At 46.2% G+C, this 25,208-nt stretch overlaps 1 protein-coding gene across 10 annotated transcripts in view; it reads left to right on the forward strand.

Moving 5' to 3' along the window:
- PALM2AKAP2 (PALM2 and AKAP2 fusion) overlaps positions 1 to 25,208 on the forward strand; it is a 624,976-nt gene that overhangs the window by 267,533 nt on the left and 332,235 nt on the right. For 9 of the 10 annotated variants that reach the window (XM_081237132.1, XM_081237131.1, XM_081237133.1 and 6 more), the window contains one exon: positions 2,506 to 2,551. In XM_081237132.1, coding sequence (XP_081093258.1) covers positions 2,507 to 2,551 — 45 coding nt within the window. In that variant the 5' untranslated portion in view covers position 2,506. Of the gene's footprint in view, positions 1 to 2,092; positions 2,552 to 25,208 lie in introns of those variants that run through there. The other variant, XM_081237130.1, reaches the window with a different exon arrangement.

Genomic DNA, 25,208 nt, shown 5'->3' on the forward strand with positions numbered 1-25,208 from the left:
TCTGTAATTGCTTACAGGCTCACCTACACACACACACAGCTCTCTCAATGTCACCCACGGCTTCCTGGCTGCCCAAGCCTCTTAGTCTGCATCTTTCTTGACCTCCCCAAACCACCTGACACTGTTGAAAAACCCTTTCCTCCTGTTGTGGCTTTTTGTAGAAACATCCCTCTTGATTTTTCCTTCTAATCTTCAGATGATAACTTCCTCAGCCTCCTTTCCTGGGCTTTCTCCTCTTCTTGTTCTGTTTTCTTACCCTGGCCATTCTTTCTTTAGCTATGACCACAATGTAGATGACACCCAGGTATGTGTCCCCAATCCTGATTCTTCTATCTTGAGATTCAAAGCTTTCCAACTGGTCACTTCCAAAAGATGCCTAAGCCTGTCTTCCACTCCATCTCACCTTCCATCATGCCTTTTAAAAATTTAGCATAATAAAATATACATAACATAAAATTTACCATTTTAACCACTTTTAAGTATGCAGTTCAGTGACACTAAGTGCATTCACATTGCTGTGCTCTTCTAATTCCTTTTTAATATCTGTGTAACTGGAGGGGAAAGGACCACTTATTCATCACCGGGGGCTGCCCCACCTTCATATTACTGGCTGAGCCTGGTGCCTGGTGGTTATAAACATGAGCTCTGGAGGGTCTGATCTAAGTTGAAGTCCTAGCTCCATGACTCTGGCCGAGTCCTTCCACCTCTCTGGTCTCACTTCGCTCATCTTGTATTCTCTACTCTTGTTGGGTACGCAGTCACTCTGCCGAAGTACTAAAAGCTTTGTTTATTTCTGAGCTAACACCCCTCAAAAAACTTGTCCTCTGGAACTGGCACTGGAAGTGAAGAGAAAATGAAGCATTTGAAGAGAGTGATGGGTCTTAGCCAGAAAGCAGAAGTTCTGGATATACTGGAGGGGGATGTCAAATCTGGTGTTGGCTTGAATTTATGACACAAACAGCTCCACCTACGCCTGTTATGAAAAGAAAGAGAAGACCATCAATCAGTGAAACTGTTTTGGTGACTGCTTCAGTCTTTGGGCAGAGTAGTAATTGCTCTTCAAGTGACAGGTGAAACCTCTCTGAATGTTGAAAAGGTGATTTAGAAGAAATTGCAAGAATTTGCCCAGGAAAGAGGTGATTTGGAGAAATTTGATGTGCCTACTTTTCAAAATGCCTTCTTAAGTCTTGCATTTATAGAGTCATCAAGGATCTAAAGAGGTCACATTGGTTTTTTCCCCCATGTTTATTTCATTTTATAGAGGAAAGTTTGCTTATGAATGTTGGGAATTCTAGCAGCCTCCTCCTGGAGGTGAAGACGTATTTTGTTTTTAGCTTTTTGTTTCCTTTTGGACTGGATCTTATCTATCTCTCATTTCCAGCCCAGGGCCTGGCATAAAAGATGCACTTTAGAACTGCCGCCTGTTTCAGTAAAGAAGAGGTGAAGTGTTTTGGTGACCAGATCCTACTTTTCCTTTCAGAGACTGAGTACGGAAGTAAAGATTCTCAGAGTTTCAGCCCAGAACGTCACAGGATAATGTTCAGAACAGATTGCCCTTTACAAAGCACCTTTATACGCATACTTTATCTCATTCAGCACTGACACTCCATTTTTCAGATGAGGAAACTGAGGTTCAGAGTGGTTAAGTGACTTGCCCAAGGCTTCACAGCTAATAAGTGATCAAGCCCAGCCTAGCCGAGCACCTATAACTACAAACTCTCGGTTGTCTTTCTAACCCACATTTGGCCTCACAGAGGGATGGCCTGTGTTGAGCTACATACACCCTGCCCTTGGCCAACTTGACCGCTGAGGATCCTGCCATTTAAGGCATGTGGGTGAGGCAGTTGGAAATGTCCCCATGTGGAGTCGAAGCGTTTGGCACGAACTAGAAGGCAGGACGTGCTGGGGCCCCGCTTTCTGCCAGAGGCCCCTGGGCTGGCGTCTGCACATTCCCAGTGAGCACGTGTCCACCTGGGCGCACCAACCATGCGCCCTAGCGGCTCCTGGTGCGCCCCGGGTGCCAGCCCGCTCGCGCGCTGCCCGGCCGCGCCTTGGGGGCCTCCCCACTCTCCGCGGCTGCAGCCCCGGTGTCTCCCGCCCGCTTAGAGCAGCCCGGGGCTGCGGCCGCGGGTCCCCCACACCCCAGGGGCGGAGCGAGGCGCGGAGACGTCAGGGCGGAGGACGAGCGCTGGGCGAGCGCGCCCTCCCGGCTGCTGCCAGTGGCCCACGTCCCCGACTGGCGCGGCCGGCGGCGGGGAGATGCAGGGAGCGGCGGCGCTGGGGCGCAGCCAGGCGGCCGGGCGGGCGGGGGCCAGAGGCTGAGCCGGGCGAGCCAGCCGCGCACACAGTTCTGCCCGCCACCTCCGAAGCGGATCCCCGGACGCCCCTCGGCTCTCCCTGGGTTTCTAGCAAAGTCCCCCCGGGGTGTCCATCAATTTCCTTGGGTGACTACAGCGTGTGTTTTGTTTTTCTTTCTTCCTTCCCTCCCTGTGTGCCCTTCTCCAGGATGGCAGAGGCGGAATTGCACAAGGAAAGGCTGCAAGCCATAGCAGTAAGTCCACTTTCATTTTATTTTCTTGCTCTATTGTCTGGGATGGAAGAGGACCCCGAGTGCTTGGGGGCCGTCGACATTCCAGCACAGTAGCCGCAGGACATGTGTTTTGGGGATAAAAGTCTGTCAAGGCTCAGCTACGCTGCTTTTTCCTTTATGGTCTGTAGATGGAAAGCCCCAGGGCGCGCTTTGGGCTGGGGATTTGAATGTGGAAGATTGGCTTAGAAATAAGATGCTTGCTACTGGGCTTTGGGGAAAGACTAAACAGGAGCATGAGGGGTGGAGGCGGGGGGGTCGATTCCTGGAATATTACCACCCAGTGCTCAGTAATATTCTGACTTCAGACACTGGAGAATGGCGGGAACGGTCACCAGAACGGTGGCTGCCATCCACTCTGCGGAAGCTGTTGGTGTGCTAAGTGGAAAACCAGCAATCAGCTCCACTGCCAGCCACGCGGTAGAACCTCCTCCCTGAAAGCGGGAGTGTTCATTTTCCCTGTTCTGTTTGATATTGACAAGGGCACTGGCGCAATCCACCACCCTGGGGTGGGAGGGGGGTGGTCTGGGGACTTCTTAGAACAACTGGGTCCTGGGAATAATATTCCAGGAGAGCCTCCTTCTTCTAGGTGTGGATCATCTGAAAACCTATTTTCAGCATACAAAGGAGCAACCAGTTTTGGCAAAGTTTATGTGCACTCTCAGAAAAGTGTACCCATGTGCATCTTGGGTATAAAAGAGCTCGAAAGCTGCCTAAATTTGAGCAATCCTGCCACAGTGCTGCCAATGATCCACAGATGTGGTATTTTTACTGGAGCCACCACAGCTGGATTATATATTTCCTTTTCAGATGAGGGAATGATTACTGCTGCTATATGAAATAATAGCAATTAAAAGAGAAGCTCTCTTAACATATTGGCATAAAAGAACTGCCAGACATTCTTTTACCTGAGTACTTTTTTTTTTCTTTTTGGTCCAGGAGTTCCCTGGAAACACATATAAATTTGTTGGAGAAATGGTGTGTAATGTTTTGGAAGCAAAGTATATTAAAGTGTTTTTAAAACCCTTTGGACGGATCCTTCACTGGGAAATGCATACAGATTCTTCTTTTTTAAAGAAGCGTTTGATGTGGTCTCTGTGGCTCTGAGATCCTCTTTATCAAAGTCTTCAAATCTTAAAATGTCTTGGAGACTTTACAGCTGAAGCAAGAGAGACGTTTGTTGGCACTGTTGAATGCTATGGCTTTTTTGCCTATTGGGCAATCTTTGAACTTGGTCCTCAGAACTCAGGAAGGCTTTTTTTTTTTCTTTCCCTTTCCCTCTGAGTATGTGTATTTTGATGGTTAGTGAGGTTGTTCACGGTTTCTAGAGTTAGTGGCCCAGCAGTGTGGCCAGTATGTCATGAACTTGACAAGAATGGAGATATTCAGTTCTTGGTGCCATGTAGCTGGTGGGTGTTTTATATAAACTGAATAATAGGCTGCTTTAACTGTCCATGAAGTGGTTGCTCCGGAGAACGTTCGGTTGCTCCCATCGGAGGCCGCTGAAGGTTTCCAACAGTTGTCACATTCTCTGCCTTTGCATGACCAGCTTTACTGGATGCCTGAGGAACAGCTGAGCCTCATGAAAGGACTTGCTTTCTGAACGGGTAGCCAGTAGCAGCTTACACTTGAGCCACCCTTTTCCGAGTAGGGCTGGGTAATCCCAGCAGAGGCTAAATGGACTTTCAAGAAAGATCTAGCCAGTCTTCTGGAATTCTCATGCCTGTTCAGTTGTGGAATTGAGTTTGTCCTGTACCTGGGAAGGTGTTGATGATTCTCATGAATGATTCGGCCTCAATGAATATATCTGTTGTTATTAGTGCAGACTTTCTAACAACGAATTAACTCTGTGTGTGTGAGAGAGAGAGAGAGAGAGAGAGACAGACAGACAGACAGACAGAAAGAGAAAGAGAGAATTGAGAGATGGGGTGGAGGGACTTATGACCACATCAGTAAATAGTTCTATGCTGTGCTTTGGTCTAATGCATACTCTCCAAATTTTGCAAACTTGCCTCTTTCTGCCACCTTCCTAGGGTTCTCAGGGGACCCTCAGGAGCTCACGAGGCTGCCGCCAGAGCCTAGCCCTCCTGAAGTCTCTCTGGAGATGTGAAGGAGGAAGAGAATGATTCTTTTTTGCTTTGTTTTGTTTTTATTAGTTATCTATTTTATACATATTAGTGTATGTATGTCAATCCCAATCTCCCAATTTATCCCCCCCGCCACCCCGCTTTCCCCCAGGAGGAAGAGAATGGAATGATTCTTTATCTCTTCACCAACTTGGGCTCCTCTCCAAGAGGAAGAGCAGATAGATGGAGATTCTAATCTGTAAGCTCTTGGGTACTCTTTAGTCTGGACCTTGGTTCCTTCATCTGTAAAGGGGGCTCATGAGTTCTACCTCAGGGGCTGGCTGTAAGGTTTAGATATGGTGCAGGTGAAGGACCTGGCATGCAGGGGCCAGTAGATGGTCTTGAGCTAGAGCCCCCAATTCCTGTCTACACTGCTGCCTTGTTCTGTGAGGGTGAGAGGCAACATCTCTGAAACAGAAGGAGACTAAACAGCCTTCTTTATCTTTTCCTTTACTCGACTGAAGGCCAGAGCTCAGCCCAGTGTCAATTTCTCTAGCTCCTCAGACCAGGTGCAGAGATGTGACTGGAGGATCCATCCATCCATCCAGTCATGCAATAGGTATTTACAAAGTATTGCCTCTCGGAAGGGACTGGCAATACCAAAAAGTCGGTGTCCCCAAGTTTCAGCCATCAGAGGGAAGACTTTACTCTTCGCACACTTAAGTTCTAAAAGGGACAGGTGTCCTGTGACCTACTAGCCACATGATCATCTGTGGGATTTTTTTCCCCCCAAGGGAGTGAAATACTTAGAAACTACAGTGCTTTAATTGAATCTTCCAGTTGTGTCTAGAGACTAATCAATGAGAAAAGATGAATCTCAGCCTACTTCCTGCCAAAAGAGGAGCAAATCCATCTTGACAAGTGTCTCTGCTCCCAGGTGCTCCTTCCATCCGTAGGGACTCTCCCAAAGTTGTAATTTTAGAAGACAGCAAGATGCCTCTATAGCACAATGAGTGTGGGTAATCATTCAGGGCATAATAATACAGTTGCCATTTATTGACCATTTTCTATTCAGCAGGGGCTCTTGTGACGTGTGTTCTTTAAAAAAAAAATCTTAAGTTGTTTATAGTCTAATATAAACAATTACTATTCAGTAGCAGGAATACTTATGCACATGAGCACACACCTGGAGCAGGTAAGCTGACCTGGAGGAGTTAGTTATAGAGCACTTTCCAAGAGAGGAGATGTTTGAGCAAGTCTTGAAGATTGAAAAAAAAATGTAAAATAACACAGTAACTTCCCAATGAGCAGAAGGTGTTTATTCACTTGTTTGTTGTTAGTTTGTTTATTATTTATTTGAAATAGTTAGTATAAGAAAGGGAAAGCGAAACACATGAAGAAGTTAAGTCAGTAGCCAAAGGCACCAACTCAGCAAGGAGACTCAAGTGCATTTGAACACAGATGATGCCATTTAATCCTAATAAGCTGATGAGGGAGGAACGTCTATATTGTCCACGTTTTAAAGAGCCCGACCTTAACAGAAAGTGTCAAGGCCAGAATCAGAACCCACACTGGAGGGCACTGGAGCCCCTTTATTGACCACTGCCAGAAATGGCTCCCTACAAGATGGTGGCAGCATCTCGTGCTCTTCCCACGAGCTCACTGGGTGGTTCTGCAGCCCCTGTGTGAGCGGATGAGGGAGAAGCAGACTGATTCAGTAGCATCGGGAAAGGCTGAGACAACCAGGAGGCCACATCCTTTTGAGAGTCTTCCAAGCTGGGTTTCAGTGCATGGAAATACCCAATGGGAGTTCTAACCGAGTGAGTAACATTCCTTTGGAGAACAAACCACTGTGTCTCAATAGAAACCAGTTTGGGGGGAGGATGTTGTTGTCTGCACATCCGAGAGGAAGAGAGTCTTCCTTGGGCCCTGGTGATGATAACTGAACGTTTCAGAGGTCATTGTGGGCAAAAGCCCTCAGAAAGTACGGACATATGTGAGTGTGTCCATATTTGCTGAGATATGAGGTGCCAATCCAACCTACACTGGCTCTTTAGGGAATGTTGTCACTTAATGAGAACTCAGACTCTGTCGAATAATAAAAACGGTCTTTGGCATTTGTACAGCACTTTACAAAAACCTGTACGTGATACCTTAATTCTGAGCTGTGCTGGGCAGGTCTCATTGTCTCCACTTTACAGTCGAGTATACAGAGGCATCTGGGCTCACACAGTGAGGTGTGGAAGAGTTCTATCTCTCTCCTGACTCCTGATTCCTCGTGTTAGTGGCACGTCTAGCCTTGGAGGGGTGCTGTGCTAGGGGCTGGAGCTGCCCCTAGGACCCTTCTGAGCTGGCGGTGGGGAGAGGGGTGAGCTTGGGGGTATGTGGACCTAGCCGTGACTCTGTGGAATCTGCCTTTTGGGGAATTTCACTTTGGACCCCTCTCCCTCTTAAAATTCTCCCCCAGAGGGTACAGGTAGTGGCCTGTGGCTCCCACCTGACCCCATTCTCTGTCCTGAGAAGGCCCGGATGTAGGTGGGTGGCTTAGGCTGGTTCTGCCTTTTACCCACAACAAAACACTCTTGGCATTTCCTTGGCTTCATCTCTCAGTGTTCTTCTTGCCTCTGAGCAATAAGGCCTTGAGTGCCAGGGTTGCAGTGTGGACCAAAGGCTAAGGAGGCCAATCAGCCCACTTTGATTCAGGCCACTTCGGTTGGCCTGCATGGCTTGGACAAAAGTCCTGGCTGCCATTTGCATGTGATCCAGCCCAGCTTCCCAGGTCAGGGATCCCTCAGGGGTTCTAGAGATCCAAACCCAAGACCTATAGTAACAAAAACTGTGATTCCTGGGGGGACCATCCCTGTACATGAACCTCTGTCGTTGGTAGGCAGCTGGTAAAGGGCTGGAGAATTGAAGATCCCAGTCATTTGTTATCTTCTTCCACATAAATGGTACCCTGCTTCTAAAAGTTCAAGTTGAGGCTTAAAAAATGGTTTGCTCAGGACATTGGTGCCGAGGAAGGGTTTGCCCCAGCTGACTCTGCAGGGCCGCTCAGCAGGTAAGTGCCACTGGGGGCCCATTCAGTGTCATTGCCAGGTCTGGGAGTGCCAAGGCAGGCCTTACACAAATATGCCCAAGGGCCATACACCTCTCTGACCATTTATTTGTACCTCTGAGTATATTAGGCTTTAGCCTCTTGGGACAAAGAGCGGCTGCTCTGGCAAGTGCCCTGTGAAATAGAGCAGTCATCATTTAAAAAGCCAAACAGGGGGGCTTGTGGGTTATGATTTGTTAATATTTAGAAGAAAAACAGGGCTCAGTGAAGGCTTCTCTGCATTTCTTTGGGGTTACCCAGTGCTTTGCGGACCACTGCTATTGGTCCTTTGAACTACCCACGTTTCATCACTGATCCTTTTTGGGGATATTGATCAACTTCCTTGACAGAGTTGATCATCATGTAGCGTGATATTGACTGAGGCAGCAAATGGCATTGATGCACAGAGACGGTGGTCCCCAGAGCTGTCAGTACCTCACAGTCTGATGAGTAACAAGTGTGGATTCTGGGGTACGAAAGCCTTGGCTCACATCCCAGCTTTTCTATTAGTATCTGTGAGACCTTGCTGGCCCTCGGTTTCCTCATCTGTAAGTTGGAGATAATTATAATACCCACCTCATGGAATTGTCATGAAGGTTATTTGAGAGATTTTGTGGGAAATACTCAGAGCAGGGGTACAGAAAACAGTCAACAAAAGTTTTCTGTTTATAGTAAGTGAATCAACAAATCATAACTCATGCATCTTTGTGGAGAAAATGGACGCAAAAGGTGAAAGATGAATTCTTTTCACCTCAACTGGTGAATTGCCAAACTGGGAAATTTCCTGAGTATAGTAACACCTGAGAGTTTGCAGTGCAGGAGGATACTAATAATAACAATGAAAAGGATTGTTTATAGTCGACAGGAGTTGCAAACCCAAAAGGACCCGGGAGCCAACCTGTAACATAAATGATTGACACGGATTGAGTGGGCAATTTTAAGGACCTGGAGAGCAGACATCACTTCTCAGTGAAGGTACCCAGGTGAGGACATGGGTCCTATGTTGTCACATCAACTGATTCTCAAGAGAAGCCAGAAATCTTCCTTCTTAAAATGTGAGATCTCCCGTTTCAAAGAGAACAGCATCAAGTAGCTTAAAAGCTTTTAAAAAATTCGTGGACACAACAAACTTCCTTTTGGCCAGTGGGTTGACCTTCCGTGACCTCCACGTGTAGGTAGAGCTTTGAACATTACCATGTGCTTTCCCTATGCGTGGACTTGTTTGGATTTCATAAGGATGCTGTGAAGTGGTACTACCAGCTCCCCTGACATCTTTCATAATGTTACAAAATCAGGGTGCAGTTTCAATAGGGCTTTATGAGTTTGGTGTACAAATGTTTGGATCATTGGAAAAATAGTGCATATTTCCTTTTTTTTTTTTTTTTTTTTTGCGGTACACGGGCCTCTCACTGTTGTAGCCTCTCCTGTTGCGGAGCACAGGCTCCGGACGCACAGGCTCCGCAGCCATGGCTCACGGGCCCAGCCGCTCCGCGGCATGTGGGATCCTCCCGGACCGGGGCACGAACCCGTGTCCCCTGCATCGGCAGGTGGACTCTCAACCACTGCGCCACCAGGGAAGCCCACCTATATTTTTTATTTCTTTATTTTTGGCTGCATAGGGTCTTCAGTGTGGTGCGCAGGCTTCTTATTGTGGTGGCTTCTGTCATGGTGGAGCATGGGCTCTAGGCATGCGGGCTTCAGTAGTTGTAGCTCGCGGGCTCTAGAGCACAGGCTCAGTAGTTTTGGTGCACTGGCCTAGTTGCTCCACGGTATGTGGGATCTTCCCGGACCAGGGCTCGAACCCATGTCCCTGCACTGGCAGGTGGATTCTTAACCACTGCACCACCAGGGGAGTCCCCCCTATACTTTTTTATATTAAATGAGCTCCTTGCAACCACTGACATTATTGTAACTCAAAGTTCACATCTAGGTAGGAGATTGCTATCTCAAAATTAACAGAAAACTTTCAAAGACAGCAGCTTGATGTGGGAAATTCCTGTTATCCTAGAAGCACCTTTAAGAGCAAGGTAGGCAAATTGAGCCATCACGTGTTACCCAGGTGTTTGAGATGATTTTGATTTGTTATCAGCCTCAAATAGACAATGTAGGGAGACCCAGCTGGGCTCAGGACTTCTAATAATGGCAGCAACTGCTATTGGGCATAGACTTTTGGCCAGAAATGGTGTAGAACTGTGATTCTCAAACTTCAGTGCATTACGATCATCACCTGGAGGGCTCCTTAAACACACAGATTGCTGGGTCCCGCTCCCAGAGTGTTTGATTTAGTAGATCTGGGGTGGAGCCTGAGGATTTGCATTTCTAACACATTGCCAGGGTTTGCTCTTCCCAGCTGCAGTTCTGGGGAATACACGTGGAAAACCCGTGGGGATGTGGTAGAAGACCAGTAGCAAAGGGAGAGGATGGTCTGGGTCTTCATAAGTGGCACACGCCCACTGTGACATGCCCAGGAGTTCGTGAAGTGTGTATATTTTAAAGAGGTGAAATGGAATAAAAGACCAAATTCAAGTCTTAATTAGTGAGAGCCTGAACCTAGCTCAGTTGGAAAGTGATATACTTGTGTTCCTCTTACATCAAGTGACTAATCCAGAGGAGATCTTGTTTGTCTTGGGTACTTGTCTTAATCTATTTAGATAAAGTAAAATTAAAGACACCTGTTTCAAGGGTGTGCTTGGGATTGGGATTGGCTGATCAAACCCACGGGCTATAAAATTCACTTGGTGGGGAGGCCTTAGGGGGCACCTCAGTGAGACAAGAAGTCATGCAACAGAGCAGATATCCAGCAGTACAGTGGGAGCCCCTTTGAGAAATATACATGCTACATATCATGATGCTGTAGATGGAGAAGTCCCAGAGAAGATCAGCTAATCAAGTCTTGTGGCAGCCTCTCCAGCCTTCAGGCCTGATACTCAATGCAGCTGTTTCTCACGTGAGCAACTCTAGTAGGTCAGGATGAGCCGCAAGTGAGGTTCATTTACTTATTGATGGTTAGTGATTCTCCTAAGCCAGTCTGTGTGCACAAGCCAGGCTTGCCACTGGCATATCAAAGAGGAGTTTATTCTTGTCAAGATGTCCTCCAGGCTCCCCTCATCCTAATTGTAGCATCCATTGTTTGAACCAACCCTTCATATTCAGATGGATTCAGCTTCACCCGGGCTCTTATTTGTCCTAAAACACAAAGCACAGAGGCCACACTGTGCAGGATGAGACCTAAGAGAACACGGACAGACTGTTGGGTGATGTCCGCCCAGCATGGGCGCTTCATAGAGGCAAGTTTGCACTTGAGCGCTGTGGGTTTGGGCGAATACCGCACAGCTGAGACCTATTTCTGGCAGGAAATGCCAGCAGAAGCAGAGGTTTGGGGGGGTGGGGGAGCATGTTGGAGCTACATATGCCCTTGGTTAATGGGTATGTCAGTCTTTTCCATTAGTCTCATGTTGAATTAGAATCCACAAAAAGAGATTATTAAATACACAGAGAGACAGACAGAGACAAGCCTATAGCCTATTTACATAATGCTTGAACATACATTAAATGTACTTCGGGGCTAGTCTTTGACTCTAGTATCAGTGCTCCTATAGCATCCTCTGAGCTTAGCTAGAAGAAAGGAATAGGGGACCTTGTCCCTTCCCCTCGCATAAAATGGAAGGGGAACGAAAAGCCACATGCGCCCCCAAGGTGAAAGCCCTAGCTGTAGATGCAAAGGCTGTGAGCCAGACCTCAGAACACATCTTCCCCCTCATCATTTCCCCTCTGGCAGCCTACTTCATTACCCTGCGGGTTCCAGGCTCTTGACAGTCTGTGCCCTCCAAAATGTCTAAAAGGCATTTGTAAAACCTGCCCTTACTTCTTTGCTACATTATACCGATTTACTTACTATTCTAGGTGGGTGGGATTTTTTTTCCCCCTTCTAAATTATAACCAGTCATCTGAGGATTCACTTTATTTTTTAGTTCAGGGCTGAAACTTAAAACTTTGAGGGTTATAAAAAAAAACGTTATTCTTAAGAGAAAAACATATGCTTGAAAACTTAACCCTTTGGTGGTAGCCAGGGGATCCTCTTTCTCCGAGTTTGAGTAATAGTGCAAACAATTTTTGAGACCAATAAATACCACATGGGGCTTCAGGATTGGGGCAGCTGTGATAGATGCATGGCCTTATGTGATGGATAGAGAAGCTGGGAGAGGTACCTTTTGGCCGAGAGGCATGGGGTCAATCCAGAGGCTCCCCCCGGGCCCCTGGTTCATCTTTTTTTTTTTTTGAAACAGTATGGTTGAGGATAATCTTTATTGTGAGTAGTAGATTATTTACTTATTTATTTATTTATTTATTTATTTTTGGCCGTTCCGTGCAGCATGTGGGATCTTAGTTCCCTGACCAGGGATCGAACTCGTGCCCCCTGCACTGGAAGTGCGGAGTCCTAACCACTGGACTGGCAGGGAAGTCCCTCCTGGTTCATCTTAAACAGAGGTTCTGTGGCTTGACTTGTCAGCTTGGGTTGATGATACTTGCTGCCTCTAATGGGTTGGGAAATGGTTCAAAAATTTCCTTGCCCCAGTGGGACTGTGAGACATATAAGATCTGAAAAGTGGAAAAGAGTGTAGAGGTTCCTCAAGAAATTCAAAATAGAACTGCCATGTGATCCAGCAATCCCCCTTCTGGGTATACATCCCAAGGAAATAAAATCACTATCTTGGAGAGATTGCTGCACTCCCATGTTCATTACAGCATCACTATTCACAGTAGCCAAGAGATGAGAACCACCTAAGTGTCCACTGACAGATGATTGGATAAAGAAAAGGTGGTACATACAGAGTGGAATATTATTTAGCCTTTAAAAAGAAGGAAATCCTAGGGCTTCCCTGGTGGCGCAGTGGTTGGGAGTCCGCCTGCCGATGCAGGGGACACAGGTTCGTGCCCCGGTCCGGGAAGATCCCACATGCCGCGGAGCGGCTGGGCCTGTGAGCCATGGCCGCTGAGCCTGCGTGTCCGGAGCCTGTGCTCCGTGACGGGAGAGGCCACAGCGGTGAGAGGCCCGCGTACTGCAAAAAAAAAAAAAAAAAGAAGAAGGAAATCCTGCCGTTTGTGACAACATGGTTGGACCCTGGAGGGCATTCTGCTAAGTGAAAAAAGCCAGACACAGAAAGATAAATATCTATAATCTCACTTATATGTGGAATCTAAAAAAAAAAAACCATTGAACTTATAGTAACAGAAGAGAGTGATGGGTACTAGAGGCTGGGAAGTGGGGGAAAGGGGGCAATGTTGATCAAAGGGTATAACTTCCACTTATAAGTTGAATAAGTTCTGAAAACCTAATGTACAGCATGGTGACTGTGGTTAATAATCATGTATTATATACTTGAAATCTGCTAAGAGAGTAGATCTCACGTGTTGTCATTAAACACACAAAAATGGTAACTGTGTGAGGTGATGGGTATGTGAATTGGCTTGATTGTGATAATTATTTCACAATGCATATCAAAACATCATGTTGTACACTGTAAATATATACAATTTTTATTTGTCAATCATACCTTAAAGCTGGGGAAAAAAATGATCAGTTAAAAAAAAAAGATCTGGAAGGCTTGAAGCTAATGTGAATGGCCTTGAAAAGAAATACTGCTTATCCAGGAAGGAAAAACACACTATAGGTAGTGATGAGCCCATCATCTGAGTGCCCATTTTTCTTTTCCAGGTGATATATAGGCAGCCTTGTTCATGAACAGTGAAGTCTGAGCATACATGTTCAGAAGTTAGTGCTGGTCATCAAATAAAACTTGCAGCAAAACGCAAAGGATATTTAACAATAGCTGGGATAGGTCTGTGGGGATGGGTCAGAAGGCAGGGCAGGTCCTGGAGGCTGGCTGTAGAATGTACTCTCTAATGCTACCAGCTACTAGAAATGAGACTTTGGCAGCCTGATCACTCCTCATCCTTATTCACACGGGAGTGAGAATGACAGATGTCCATCCCATCAGCATTGGATCTGATGGCCACGACGAAGAGAAAGCATTGACCCTGACAACACAGAGGAGGCGAAGGTAAAAGTAGTTGCTCAGTTACCCTCCTCTCTCTCCCCTTTCCGCCATCATTGCTCTCAGTCTTGACATATCACTGCCTCTGGAGGATTCCAGCTCTCCATCTGCCCTGAGCCTGGGTCCACAGAGAAAATCTGGAAGTAGAATGGCTTAGCAGTTGCGGGGGTGGGGGGGCGGGAAACAGGAGGAGAACATCTCCCCTATAGGGAGGCAGGGCACCCCAGGGCTCAGAAAGCAAGTGAAAGATGGTAACTTGATCCTGTAGCTTTCTTTTAGGGGGAGGGAGGAAGGGTCTCCCAGTTCCTGAGAGCTTCCCATGGGCCAGACACCCTGCTGAGTGCCTTATACTGGGTGTTAAAAAATCAATTGTGCACAGGTGTCAGGTTGACTTGGTGGCTGAGCTTGTGGGACTGTGGTGACCGGAGAGGATGGGTTCCCCAGAGGGCAGGCAGCACTCAGCTCCAGCTGATGGGTACTTTGTGGGAATATAAGTCTGAGATCTTCTATTCTTCAAGGCATCTGGAAATCCAGCTTTTGAAGGAAGTCTGCTGATATTGATATGTTCATAACCATTGAAACACTGTGTGGGCCAGACCAAACACAGTGAGATTTTAATACAGTGTGTGGGCTGGATTCATTCCTCACCCCTGACCCCACTCCCTACACCCTCCTCGGGCCCCCAGTTTCCCACTTCTGCCTTTCACAGCATTTTTATTTACTTGTAAAGCCAGTAGTATGTGGAGGTGATAGGGTAGTAGTGTCCCAGCTTGAGGCTAAGTCAGATGTAGGTATGTTTAGGTCTGTTGGGCAAATTGGTGGGGGACCTGCCAGAAGCCCATCGAGGGCCCTCTGGATGGGGACCCAATAAGAAAACCATAGTCTCAGGTTAGAGTCAGGATTGCTACTTAAATCTGTTCCTTATCCAGCATGCTGGATCAACTCGCAAATTCTCTGTAAGAAGTAACAACTGAAATCACTCCTTAAAAAAAAAAAAAAAAATTAATTAACATAGAGCAAAATGACCTTTTTGATGCACACATCTCTGAATTTTGTAACATGTAGATTTGTGTAACTGCCAGCACACTCAAGATGCAGAACAGTCCATCAGCCCTCAGGACTCCCCCAGGAAGCACTCTTTTTTTTTAACTCAGTACACATTGGAATGTAAAGGCCCCACCTTGCACCCTGACTTTAAGGATTCTGAAAACCACTTGGGGTGAGAAGGTTAACCAGAACAGGAAACTGCGGTTCCCAGTCTTTGGTGGGTAACTCTTTCATAATGAATGCCCCTCCCAAACCTGTAACAAATTCTTGCTTTTCCCCACCACTCCAGCCTAGTTCCTTTTTTCTCTAGCCTCTACTAGAGTTATCACATTTGGCAACTAAAATTATAGGATGCCCAGTTATTTCATGGGACACACTTTTATACTAAAAAATGATTTGTTGTTCTTCTAAAATTCAGATTTAACTGGGCGTCCTGTAGTTTACCTGGCAAGCTCATCCACTTCACATATATGCTGCATTCACAACCGAGTTTACAACCCACTTTTTCTGGGTCTGTGTTTCACTCTTCCATGTGAGTGTGAAAATACTCATTGGTTTTACTTTATTTTTTTCTTTCTTACTTCATTTTTTTTCTATTTAAAAAAATTTTTTATTTTATATTGGGATATAGTTGATTAACAGTGTTGTGTTAGTTTCAGGTGTACAGCAACGTGATTCAGTTATACATATACATGTATCTATCTTTCAAATTCTTTTCCTGTTTAGGTTATTATGGAATATTGAGCAGAGTTCCCTGTGCTCTACAGTAGGTCCTTGTTGGTTTCTATTTTAAACATAGCAGTGTGTGTATGTCAATCCCAAACTCCCAATCTATCAATACTCATTGGTTTTAAGTAGTAATAAGTTTGTAGGAAGATAAGGCATGTACTGGAAGGCCAAGAGGACCTCATCAATACATTAATGTGCTTTCAAGAAACCCACTGGACGTATCCTTTCTGGAGAATAAGAAATGGATTAATGTGTGTTGGAGGGCAGAGGACAACTGGATTTCAGAAACTGGGACATTTTCCAGCCCCCCTTCACCCCCCTCCCCTGGCCCAACCTGTGAATAATATAAAATTGCAAAGACTAAACAAGGAGATTGTTCACACTGGGTGATTTTGCAAATATCACTGGAATGCTAGCCTTCAGCAGGCCATGTATCTTGCATTGAGCAAGATGGGGCCTTGTGGTCTGTTGTCCGTGAGTCATGCAGAGCTCGCAGCCAGCTCATTCACAGCCCGGATGTTTTGGTTGAGAATGCTATGATGGTTGATTGATTTCTCTTGTTTGTTTGTTTTTTCATTTATCAATTTTACTAGTGTGATTTCAGAATCACAATGAGACGAGAAGGAAAATCAATTTTACAGAGTACCTTCAGAATGAAGAATGATTGGAAATTCCAATTTTCTGTCTAGACCAGAGTCAGCAAGCAGCAGTCTACAAGCCAAACCTGGCCTGCAGTCTCTTTTCATAAGACCTGTGAGCAATACATGGTTATTACATTTGTAAATGGTTGGAAATTTAAAAAAAAATATTTCATGACATGTGAAAATTATATGAAGTTCAGATTTCCGTGTCCACACTAAAGTTTTATCAGAACACAGCCATTCCCATTCATTAATACATGGTCTATGGCTGATTTCATACTACAGCAGCAGAGCTGAGTAGTTCCAACAGAGACCATACGGCCTGCAAAGCCTAAAATATTTATTCTCTGACCCTTTATAGAAAGACATGGCCGACTCCTGCTCTAGACTCTATATCTATTCTATAACCATAGAAGTAAGTATGGTTGTGTTTGTCTTTAAGGTTCTAGGAATCTTTTAGCTAAAGAAGTGACTTTTTTTTTTTTTTTTTTTTTTTTGCGGTACGCGGGCCTCTCACTGTTGTGGCCTCTTCCGTTGTGGAGCACAGGCTCCGGACACGCAGGCTCAGCGGCCATGGCTCACGGGCCTAGCCGCTCCACGGCATGTGGGATCTTCCTGGACCAGGGCACGAACTTGTGTCCCCTGCATCGGCAGGCGGACTCTCAACCACTGCGCCACCAGGGAAGCCCAGAAGTGACTGTTGTCTGGTTGCTAGCAGTCAGAACAGTAAACCTCCTAGGCATGTATCCAGAGAAAACTCTAATTCGAAAAGATACATGCACCTCAGTGTTCATAGCAACACTATTTACAATAGCCAAGACATGGAAGCAACCTAAATGTCCATTCATTAACAGACGAATGGATAAAGAAGATGTGGTATATATATACAGTGGAATATTACTCAGCCATAAAACAGAATGAAATAATGCCATTTGCAGCAACATGGATGGACCTAGAGATTATCATACCTAAGTGAAGTAAATCAGACAAAGACAAATATCATATGATATCATGTATATGTGGAATCTAAAATATGATGCCAATGAACTTATTTACAAAACAGAAATAGACAGACATAGAAAACAAACTTATGGTTACCAAAGGGGAAAGGGGGGTGGAGGGAGGGATAAATTAGGAGGTTGGCATTAACATATACACACTACTGTATATAAAATAGATAACAACAAGGACCTACTGTAGAGCACAGGGAACTATGCTCAATATCTTGTAATAGCCTATAATGGAAAAGAATCTATATATATATTCAGTTAAGTATTATATATGTATAACTGAATCACTGTGCAGTACACTCAAAACTAACAGAACATTGTAAAGCAAATATATTTCAATAAAAATTAAAAAAAATAAAGAAGGCGCAGTGAATGAAAAAACATCAGTAAAGCATCAGACTCCCTTTTCACTCTTTTTTGGGCTGCTATGATGGAGGCTTACATTTACTGAAGCACTCGCATACTGAATTTTGCTACTCTACGGTTTTCTTGTTACATTCTCGCTAACTAAGCCAACTATGTGTTTTCTTTTGAAAACCAGAAAATCTGATGTCTTAGAGGTAATGGTTTGGCCCATCTAAAAATAAGTGATTACATTTAAAACTATTTTTTTCCATTGACAGGGGACAAGAGGGTAGAGGAAAAGCACTGGTGATGCTCCATATCGTTTTTCTTTCTCCCCATAAATTTCCAGAAGTTTCATTCCATGCTCGCCGGGGATTTTAAGGATGAAGTGTCAGAATGGGAGTCAGAGAACACACCCACCACATTCCCTGAGTCCGAGCAGGAAGCCAGTGGACAGTAGCTTTTGACCCGCTGCCCTGTCATTCATTAGCCCTTTGCTGAGGGTCAGTTACCTCCTGGAAGCCATAGCACCAATGGCTTCATTTGTAAATGAAGTGACCAGCAGGTAAAAGCTGCTGATGGCCTGCGGTAGCAGAGTCCACTGTAACCTCCCTGAATCATCAAATGTTTCCCTTCTGCCCCCTTCCCTTTCTTGTCTCAAAGGGCCAGCTGCAATTTTGAGTCTTGTCTGCCTGGAAATTTCCAAAGGGACTTTGGTGCCTTAGTAAATATTTTCAAATTGCCCAAGGGAGATAGTAGAGCCATAATTGTGAAATCAGGTTTAGAAAGCGATTACTGCAGTACTTGGGCCGGCCGTGGTGTGGACACTCGTGGTTCCTCACTCGGCCGGTGGCTGGCTTTTGCTTTTCTGGTCAGACATATGCCAGACCCTGACATTCTCTATCTGGGCAACTTCTGAGCAGCTTCTGGGAGAATAGGAAGCCAAGCATGGGGTTAGCATAGGGTTCCCTCAACTGTGGCACTATCGACAGTTTGGACCAGATAATTCTTTGCTGTGGAGGGCTGTCCTGTGCGTTGTATGATGTTTAGCAGCATCCCTGGTTCTATCCGGTAAATGCAGTAGCATTACCCGTGCCCCAGCGTGACAATCAAAAGTGTCCCCAGGGCTTCCCTGGTGGCACAGTGGTTGAGAGTCCGCCTGCTGATGCAGGGGACACGGGTTCATGCCCCGGTCTGGGAAGATCCCACATGCCGTGGAGCGGCTGGGCCCGTGAGCCATGGCCGCTAAGCTTGCGTGTCCGGAGCCTGTGCTCTGCAACGGGAGAGGCCACAACAGTGAGAGGCCCACGTACCGCAAAAAAAAAAAAAAAAAAAAAGTGTCCCCAGACATTGCCAAATGTTCCCTGGAGGACAAAATAAGCCCTTTGAGAACCACTGATGTCGTATAATGTAAGGGTTACCTGACCAAATGTATTTCCCTTACTTTCGGTATTAGAGATTCATTGCTTTACGCCTTCCCTTTCACCCTTAGGGATTCATTCCTTGAAGCCTTGGAGGCTTTTCTAGTTTCCAGAATGTCCCATGAAAATACAAGTTTCTCACAAAGGGTAAGGCCCCAAGCCTGGGAGGACAAATGTTTTTCATCTCGTGTCAATCCTGACTGTCTTGGGAAGATGTCTGAGGCTGCATTTGGGTTTGGGGGAAAGAACAGCATGATAGAGTACAGGGTATGAGGGAGCTGCTCTTTGTGTGTAGAGAGCCTTCTTACCTGGTATCTCTGCAGAGATTCATCAGTCAGGCCCTCGTCTCAGGTTGTAACTGCTCCTGGGGGCACCATTCTTATGTGGTCGCTGTAGCTTCGTGTATTTGTTAGGGCAGTTTTCTAGCGGGTGCCAGAAAGGTGTCTTGGAGAAGAGGTACCTTTTCTAGGTCCCACAGAGCTGCCATATGGGCTGGCGGAGGTGCTGTAGTCTGCTTGATGGGAATAAGCAGCAGGAAGCACAAGGAGAGAGGCAAAGAGGCTAATTCCTATCTCTCTCCCTTCACTTGATTATAAGTTCCTGGAAAGCAAGGGCAATGTCAATTTCATCATTATCCCTTTGCTGCCTTCGTGGTACCTTTCACATAGCACCAAAGCCTCTTCAGTGACCTTAAGCAGGGTTCTTAACGTGTTTTATGTCTCAGATTCCTTCTCAGTCTTGTGGACTCAGAATAATGCTTCAGTGCACACAATAAAATACATAGGACTAAAAAGATGATCAATTACATTGAAATACAGGCAGCACAATATTAGAAAATTGTGATAGATAACATCTATTCTTCTATATTATTGTATTAAATAAAATCTAGTGCCAATTCTAATACATACTCCACTTTCTTATTATTGATGAACATAAGTGATATTTCAAGTTATCTCCAGCAACTATAATGCGGTCTGAAAATGCCTGCGATTTCTATTCGTGGTGAAGTCATAGGTACTGAAGGTATTTCTGAGGCTTGTCCTTCTGTTCGTAACTGAAGGTAATGCTACATTTCAGCTAGAGGTTAGTGAAAACAGCCGTTAACTGGCTGCCCTGAGTTCTGGCTCATCCCTGGTCTCCCTGAATTCTTTCTTAACCAGGCGTCTGCTTTAAAGCTCCCTCTGTTCCTCCATGTGATGCTGCCCCAGCCACCTGCTTGGGACTCTTCCCTAGCAAATTTCTCCAGGTTCCTTCTTCTGTCAATCCACGCCTTTCCATCTAAACTCTCCCGGCTGTGTTGTGTCTTTTGTCTCCTATCTAAGTTTGCAAGGCAAGGGAAGCATCCAGCCCCCACTTGGGGTTCCCGAGCTTAAGAGGAGAGAGGGAAACAGACGCATCCTAGATGTCCAATGAATGCTTGTTTGGATGAATGGTCGCTTTGCCAACTTTACCCTTTTTATCTGGGGTTGCTATTTGATGCTTGGGCTGTGTTGCCAAAAAAAAAAAAAAAAAGCACAACCTAGAAGTTGAGGATTATGTTTTCTTCGGTGACCTTACTGAGGACTATAGCCCGGGATGGCAGCCTCTCAGACAGCCCTGAAGGACTGTTCCAAAGAGGTGAGGGAAGAGCCAGAATATATAGTTTTTGCTGACAAAACAAACAAACATGTAGTTCAACATCGAAAGATTACTGCTAAATCACAAAAAAAACACATGTCAAGTTAATGATCTGAATGCTTTTCTCTGTATGGGAAGATGCAAGAGTCTGGGCTCATTGAGATTATTCTTTCGATAGGCATCTTAACTATCTAGGGCCAGTATCCTGCCTTTCTCCTTCCTGAATTCCCCTCAGGGTGCACCGTTGGGGTGTCTGCAGTGGCTGACAGGTTAATGGCGGGCAACACCATTGTTTACTGGCATGGCAGGTGACATTCTTTGTTTACTGAGATGGCAGATGACTTTTTTTTGGTCCACAACTGTGTTTGAGCTCAGTCCGCTCTTGATGCCTCTCTTCTGCCTGGGCAGCAGCTTTCAGTATGGTTTGCCCTGTTCCTGGAGGTCTGCAGATCTCCTCTGGGAAGAGAGAGGGCTGGGCACCCACTGTGACCTCAGAAGCAGCAGTGAGCAGTGTGAGTGGTAGGACCCTTGACCGACAATGACCCCACCACATGCATGTGCCACGAGCAGCTGGGCAGAAGCCGTCAGCATCCTCACTGCATACCTTGCCGTGGACCACCAGGGCAGGGGACGTGCCTGCGAACCAGGAGCCTGGGGATTCAGGATGGCTACAAGGGAATTTCAAAATAAATAAATAAAAAGGAGCCACTTCTAATTAGTTTCCTCTGACATTAAGGTCAGCAGGTTCCAGAATGTCCTGTGTGAGGTTAGCATCTGTGTTTTTCATCAAATGAATGTGTCAGTGTTCTACCCAATTTGGACTATTGTGGCTTCCAAAGTTCTTTTTCTCCCTGGATTGTTATAAACAGTCTGTGTTAGTTTCTTAGGGCCGTCGTAACAAAGTGCCACAGTCGGTGGCTTAAATAACAGAAATGTATGGTCTCACAGTTCTGGAGGCTGGAAGTCCGAGATCAGGGTATCAGTGGGATGGGTTTCGTCTGAGGGCTGAGAGGCAGGCTCTGCTTCAGGCCTCTCTCCTTGACGTGTAGCTGGACGTCTTGTCCCTGTGGCTCTTCACATGGTCTTCTGTGTGTGTCTGTCTGTGTCCACATTCCCCCATTTCATGAGGATACCAGTTATATTGGATTACCTCTGTAAAGACCCTATTTGCAAATAAGGTCACATTCTGAGGTGCTAAGGGTGAGGACTTCACTCTATATTTTATGGAGGGACACAATTCAACCCATACCAGGGTCCCTGCCTGTTGTGAGGTGGCATCTGCATCTCACAGTGATGGCCATTCACACCCTAGTCTGCTTCTGTCTATGGCAGTAGAAATCGTGTCCCAAGGGAAGTGGCCCAGGGACTCATAAGTAGTGGGTGCCATTTGCCATGAATGCCTCAAGCCTCTGCCCTTTGTCACACTCATGACTTCCTCTTAGCACACAGGACCTTTTATCTGGAAAAGCCTAGAACAGCATTTCACACTAAGTTGTAATGAAGAAAGCTTAAACATTCCCTCTCCTGAAAGCCAGTAAAAAACAGAGGGAAGAGATGTAGACTACATCCCAGAGCTCAGAATGTCAGTTAGCCACCATCAGGGCTGTTTTGTTCAGGACGCTGGATTTTCCCCCTCCTCACCACCGGTAATGACCAAAACAGTTCTGGTGGATTCATGGGTATTTAGAGTTTGCTGAATTCTCTCACTTTCATTATCTTGTTGGGGCATTGATACAGAGTAGGACGTCTTATTTTCTGCATTTCATTTCAGAGAAAACAGCAGCTCAGCTAAGTCATTTGTCCAAGCTCATACAGGGTGACATCATCTGCATCTCTCTGCCAGATCTTCCCAGCACACCTACCCTGTCACCCTCCATGTCTCCTCTGGGTCCCCACAGTGTGGTCCAGGCAGCCTGAGTCTCATAGGCTCGCTGGTCTCCTTGCTCTGCCCCAGGGCTCAATCCGACCCCTCCCACCCTCCCCAAGAGGCCCAAAAGTGACCTAGGCCCAGTGAGTGTGGCCAAGGTGAGAGTATTCTTTGTTCCAAGTTCTAGGCTAAAGGGGCACCTTGGGCAAAGTCGGGAGGCTAGTGAAGGAGTAGAGCAGCAGCAGGAGACGACGAGGAGTTGGGTGTGGCTGGAGCATGCCGAGAAGTGCGGCCGGGAGGCCAGGTGTGCCGGGGTGGGCGCTGGGACGTGGTCCCATGGTGGGCAGAGCCCGTGGTTCATCAGAGACTGCTCTCGTGGCGAGATGAGGCAGGGAACTGCTCCCTGGGTGCCCGCCCAGCACCCCATCTCTGCCGGCGCTGGTAAATTGCTGAAGGCTTCTGAGGTGGCCTCTCTGTTCCTTTGGTGCAGGGGTCACCTTTCGCTTTTATAATTGCTTAAATCAGTTCTCTTTGAATGGAAACTCAGAAGAAGCGTTTTAACCAGCTTCAGCTTAAAAGCCTTATTGCCGATGGAAGCCAATTTAGAGTTGGAATGTGGAGGCTATTTCTGGACACTGTGACATCCTGTTCAACTTTCAGAGGATCCCGGGAATAAAGGGGTGACTCAGTCTGTAAGCTTATTTTTAGGGAAAGCTGGGAATTCAGTCTGGAGCCACTCAGAGTCCTCAGTGTCTGCCAGTGCAGGGGTGCTGTTGGTGGAGAGGATGCTGAGCAGAAATGCTGTATTTATCATCAACTGTTACCCAGCACCTCCTACACTCCAGCATACGGTTTATTGATTTGAAAACAAGATGGGAATCAGCGTAAACAAACCTTTGAGTCAGACGAGCCTATTTCAGGGCATTTACTTTTTTTTTTTTTTTTTGCGGTACATGGGCCTATCACCGCTGCGGAGCACAGGCTCCGGACATGCAGGCTCAGCAGCCATGGCCCATGGGCACAGCCGCTCCGCGGCATGCGGGATCCTCCCGGACCGGGGCACAAATCCGCGTCCCCTGCATCAGCAGGCGGACCCTCAACCACTGCGCCACCAGGGAAGCCCCCAGCGCATTTACTTTTGAGAACTGACTTCAGAGCTGAAGAATTAATATCATAAGAGTTCCTGTTTATTGGGCATTTAATATGTACAACATACTTTGCTTTGCAAAAATTGAATGGGAACATTGATACTGTGTTAGAGGTATGGTATTGTTGTCACTGGTTTAATAGGTGAGGAAATGTTAACTTAAGGAGGTTAAACATGATCCTACGACAAGGTAGCTGAGTTTGAATTTGAACTCAGATCTGGCTCCAAAGGCCATGCAAATGACCACTCCAGATTTGGCAAATAAATGGCTCGAATGCTGCCTCTCTTTGGTCCTAGGTATCACTAATTGATCATGGGATCATTGCCTGCTCAGCTCAGATATGGCCTCAGGATCCTTCTCAACCCAGTGCTCTAGGTAACTACTGTGACCAACTGAGCAGCATTAGTACTTGAGATAAAGCCCATCTGTCATCTTAGTTTTATCTTTGTTTTGGCTCAAAATGGAGTCTTTAAGTCTGGAGACTTTGTTATTGTTGATTTCTACAGATCTATTTATAACCTTTTCTTTCCTAAACACTTATAAGCAATGGAGCATTCACTGCAGTTTCCTTTTACAGTCAGTGGAGACTCTGTATTCTTTAAAAGGGGCTTCTGACTGCCTTGGAGGGAAGGATGACATTTTAGGACCCCAAGCCTTGATTAGACAATTGGCTTATGTGTGGGTGTCTGCGGTGATGAGTGGGAGATAGAGAATGAACCTTAAGAACTCAGGCCATTTATAGCAGTAAACCTCTCAAATAACCCAGTCTGATTAATTACAGCAGGGTGGTGAGGTGGGATGGGCGGATGGGATAGGTAGGCTAAGACAGCAAGATGATGGGGCCAACTCTGGGGAAACTTGCACCTCGTCAGTTGCTGTGAAAAATGTCACCTCAGCTGGCAAGCAGGTTGTCCTAAAAGTGTAGCACAAATGGGAGCTCGAGGTCCCAGTGGGGAGAAAGGAACTCCTTAAAAGCAAGCTCAGACAAGAGAAAGGGGAAGAGAATCCCCAGTGTGGTAGCAAAGGACCCAGCCATGCAGTAGGATGAGATAATGTGTCCAGGAGGAAGTTCTTGGTCAAGGTCTAAAACTGGAACATCCAGAAATAGGTATAGAAATGCATTGTTTAGAAGCCTGGAGGCTGCCGTGATTTCTTCAAGATTCCAGAAAATTGAGCTGAAATGGGGTTGAACGGTTGAAACAGATGGAAGGGTAGCACATATAGATCATCGACGCAGGGTACGTTCAATAAAATTAAAACCTTTTTGCTCTACTTAAAGAAAACAAAAGAAAACTCTAGCTTAGGCCAGCAGCCTCTGGAAGCCTGTCATCAGGCTGCAGGATCTCAGCCGTAGGCCTGGGCTTTAGGGCTGGGGCTCCAGGCCCCAGGAATGCAATGGGTAAGAGTGTGGTGAGAGTCATCTGAAATCTGGTATCAGAACTGAGGCGGGAGGTCAGGGCAGAGCTGGAATCAAAATGCTACTGCCCAGACTGGATACCACCCCCTGGAGAACAGTGCTCTCCCGCCGCTGATTTCATCTTGTTGACACTTATTTTCTGGGAGTGTATGTTATGCAAGCT

Source organism: Mesoplodon bidens, assembly GCF_964165515.1.
Source record: "Mesoplodon bidens genome assembly, chromosome: 6".
NCBI classification, from domain to species: domain Eukaryota; kingdom Metazoa; phylum Chordata; class Mammalia; order Artiodactyla; family Ziphiidae; genus Mesoplodon; species Mesoplodon bidens.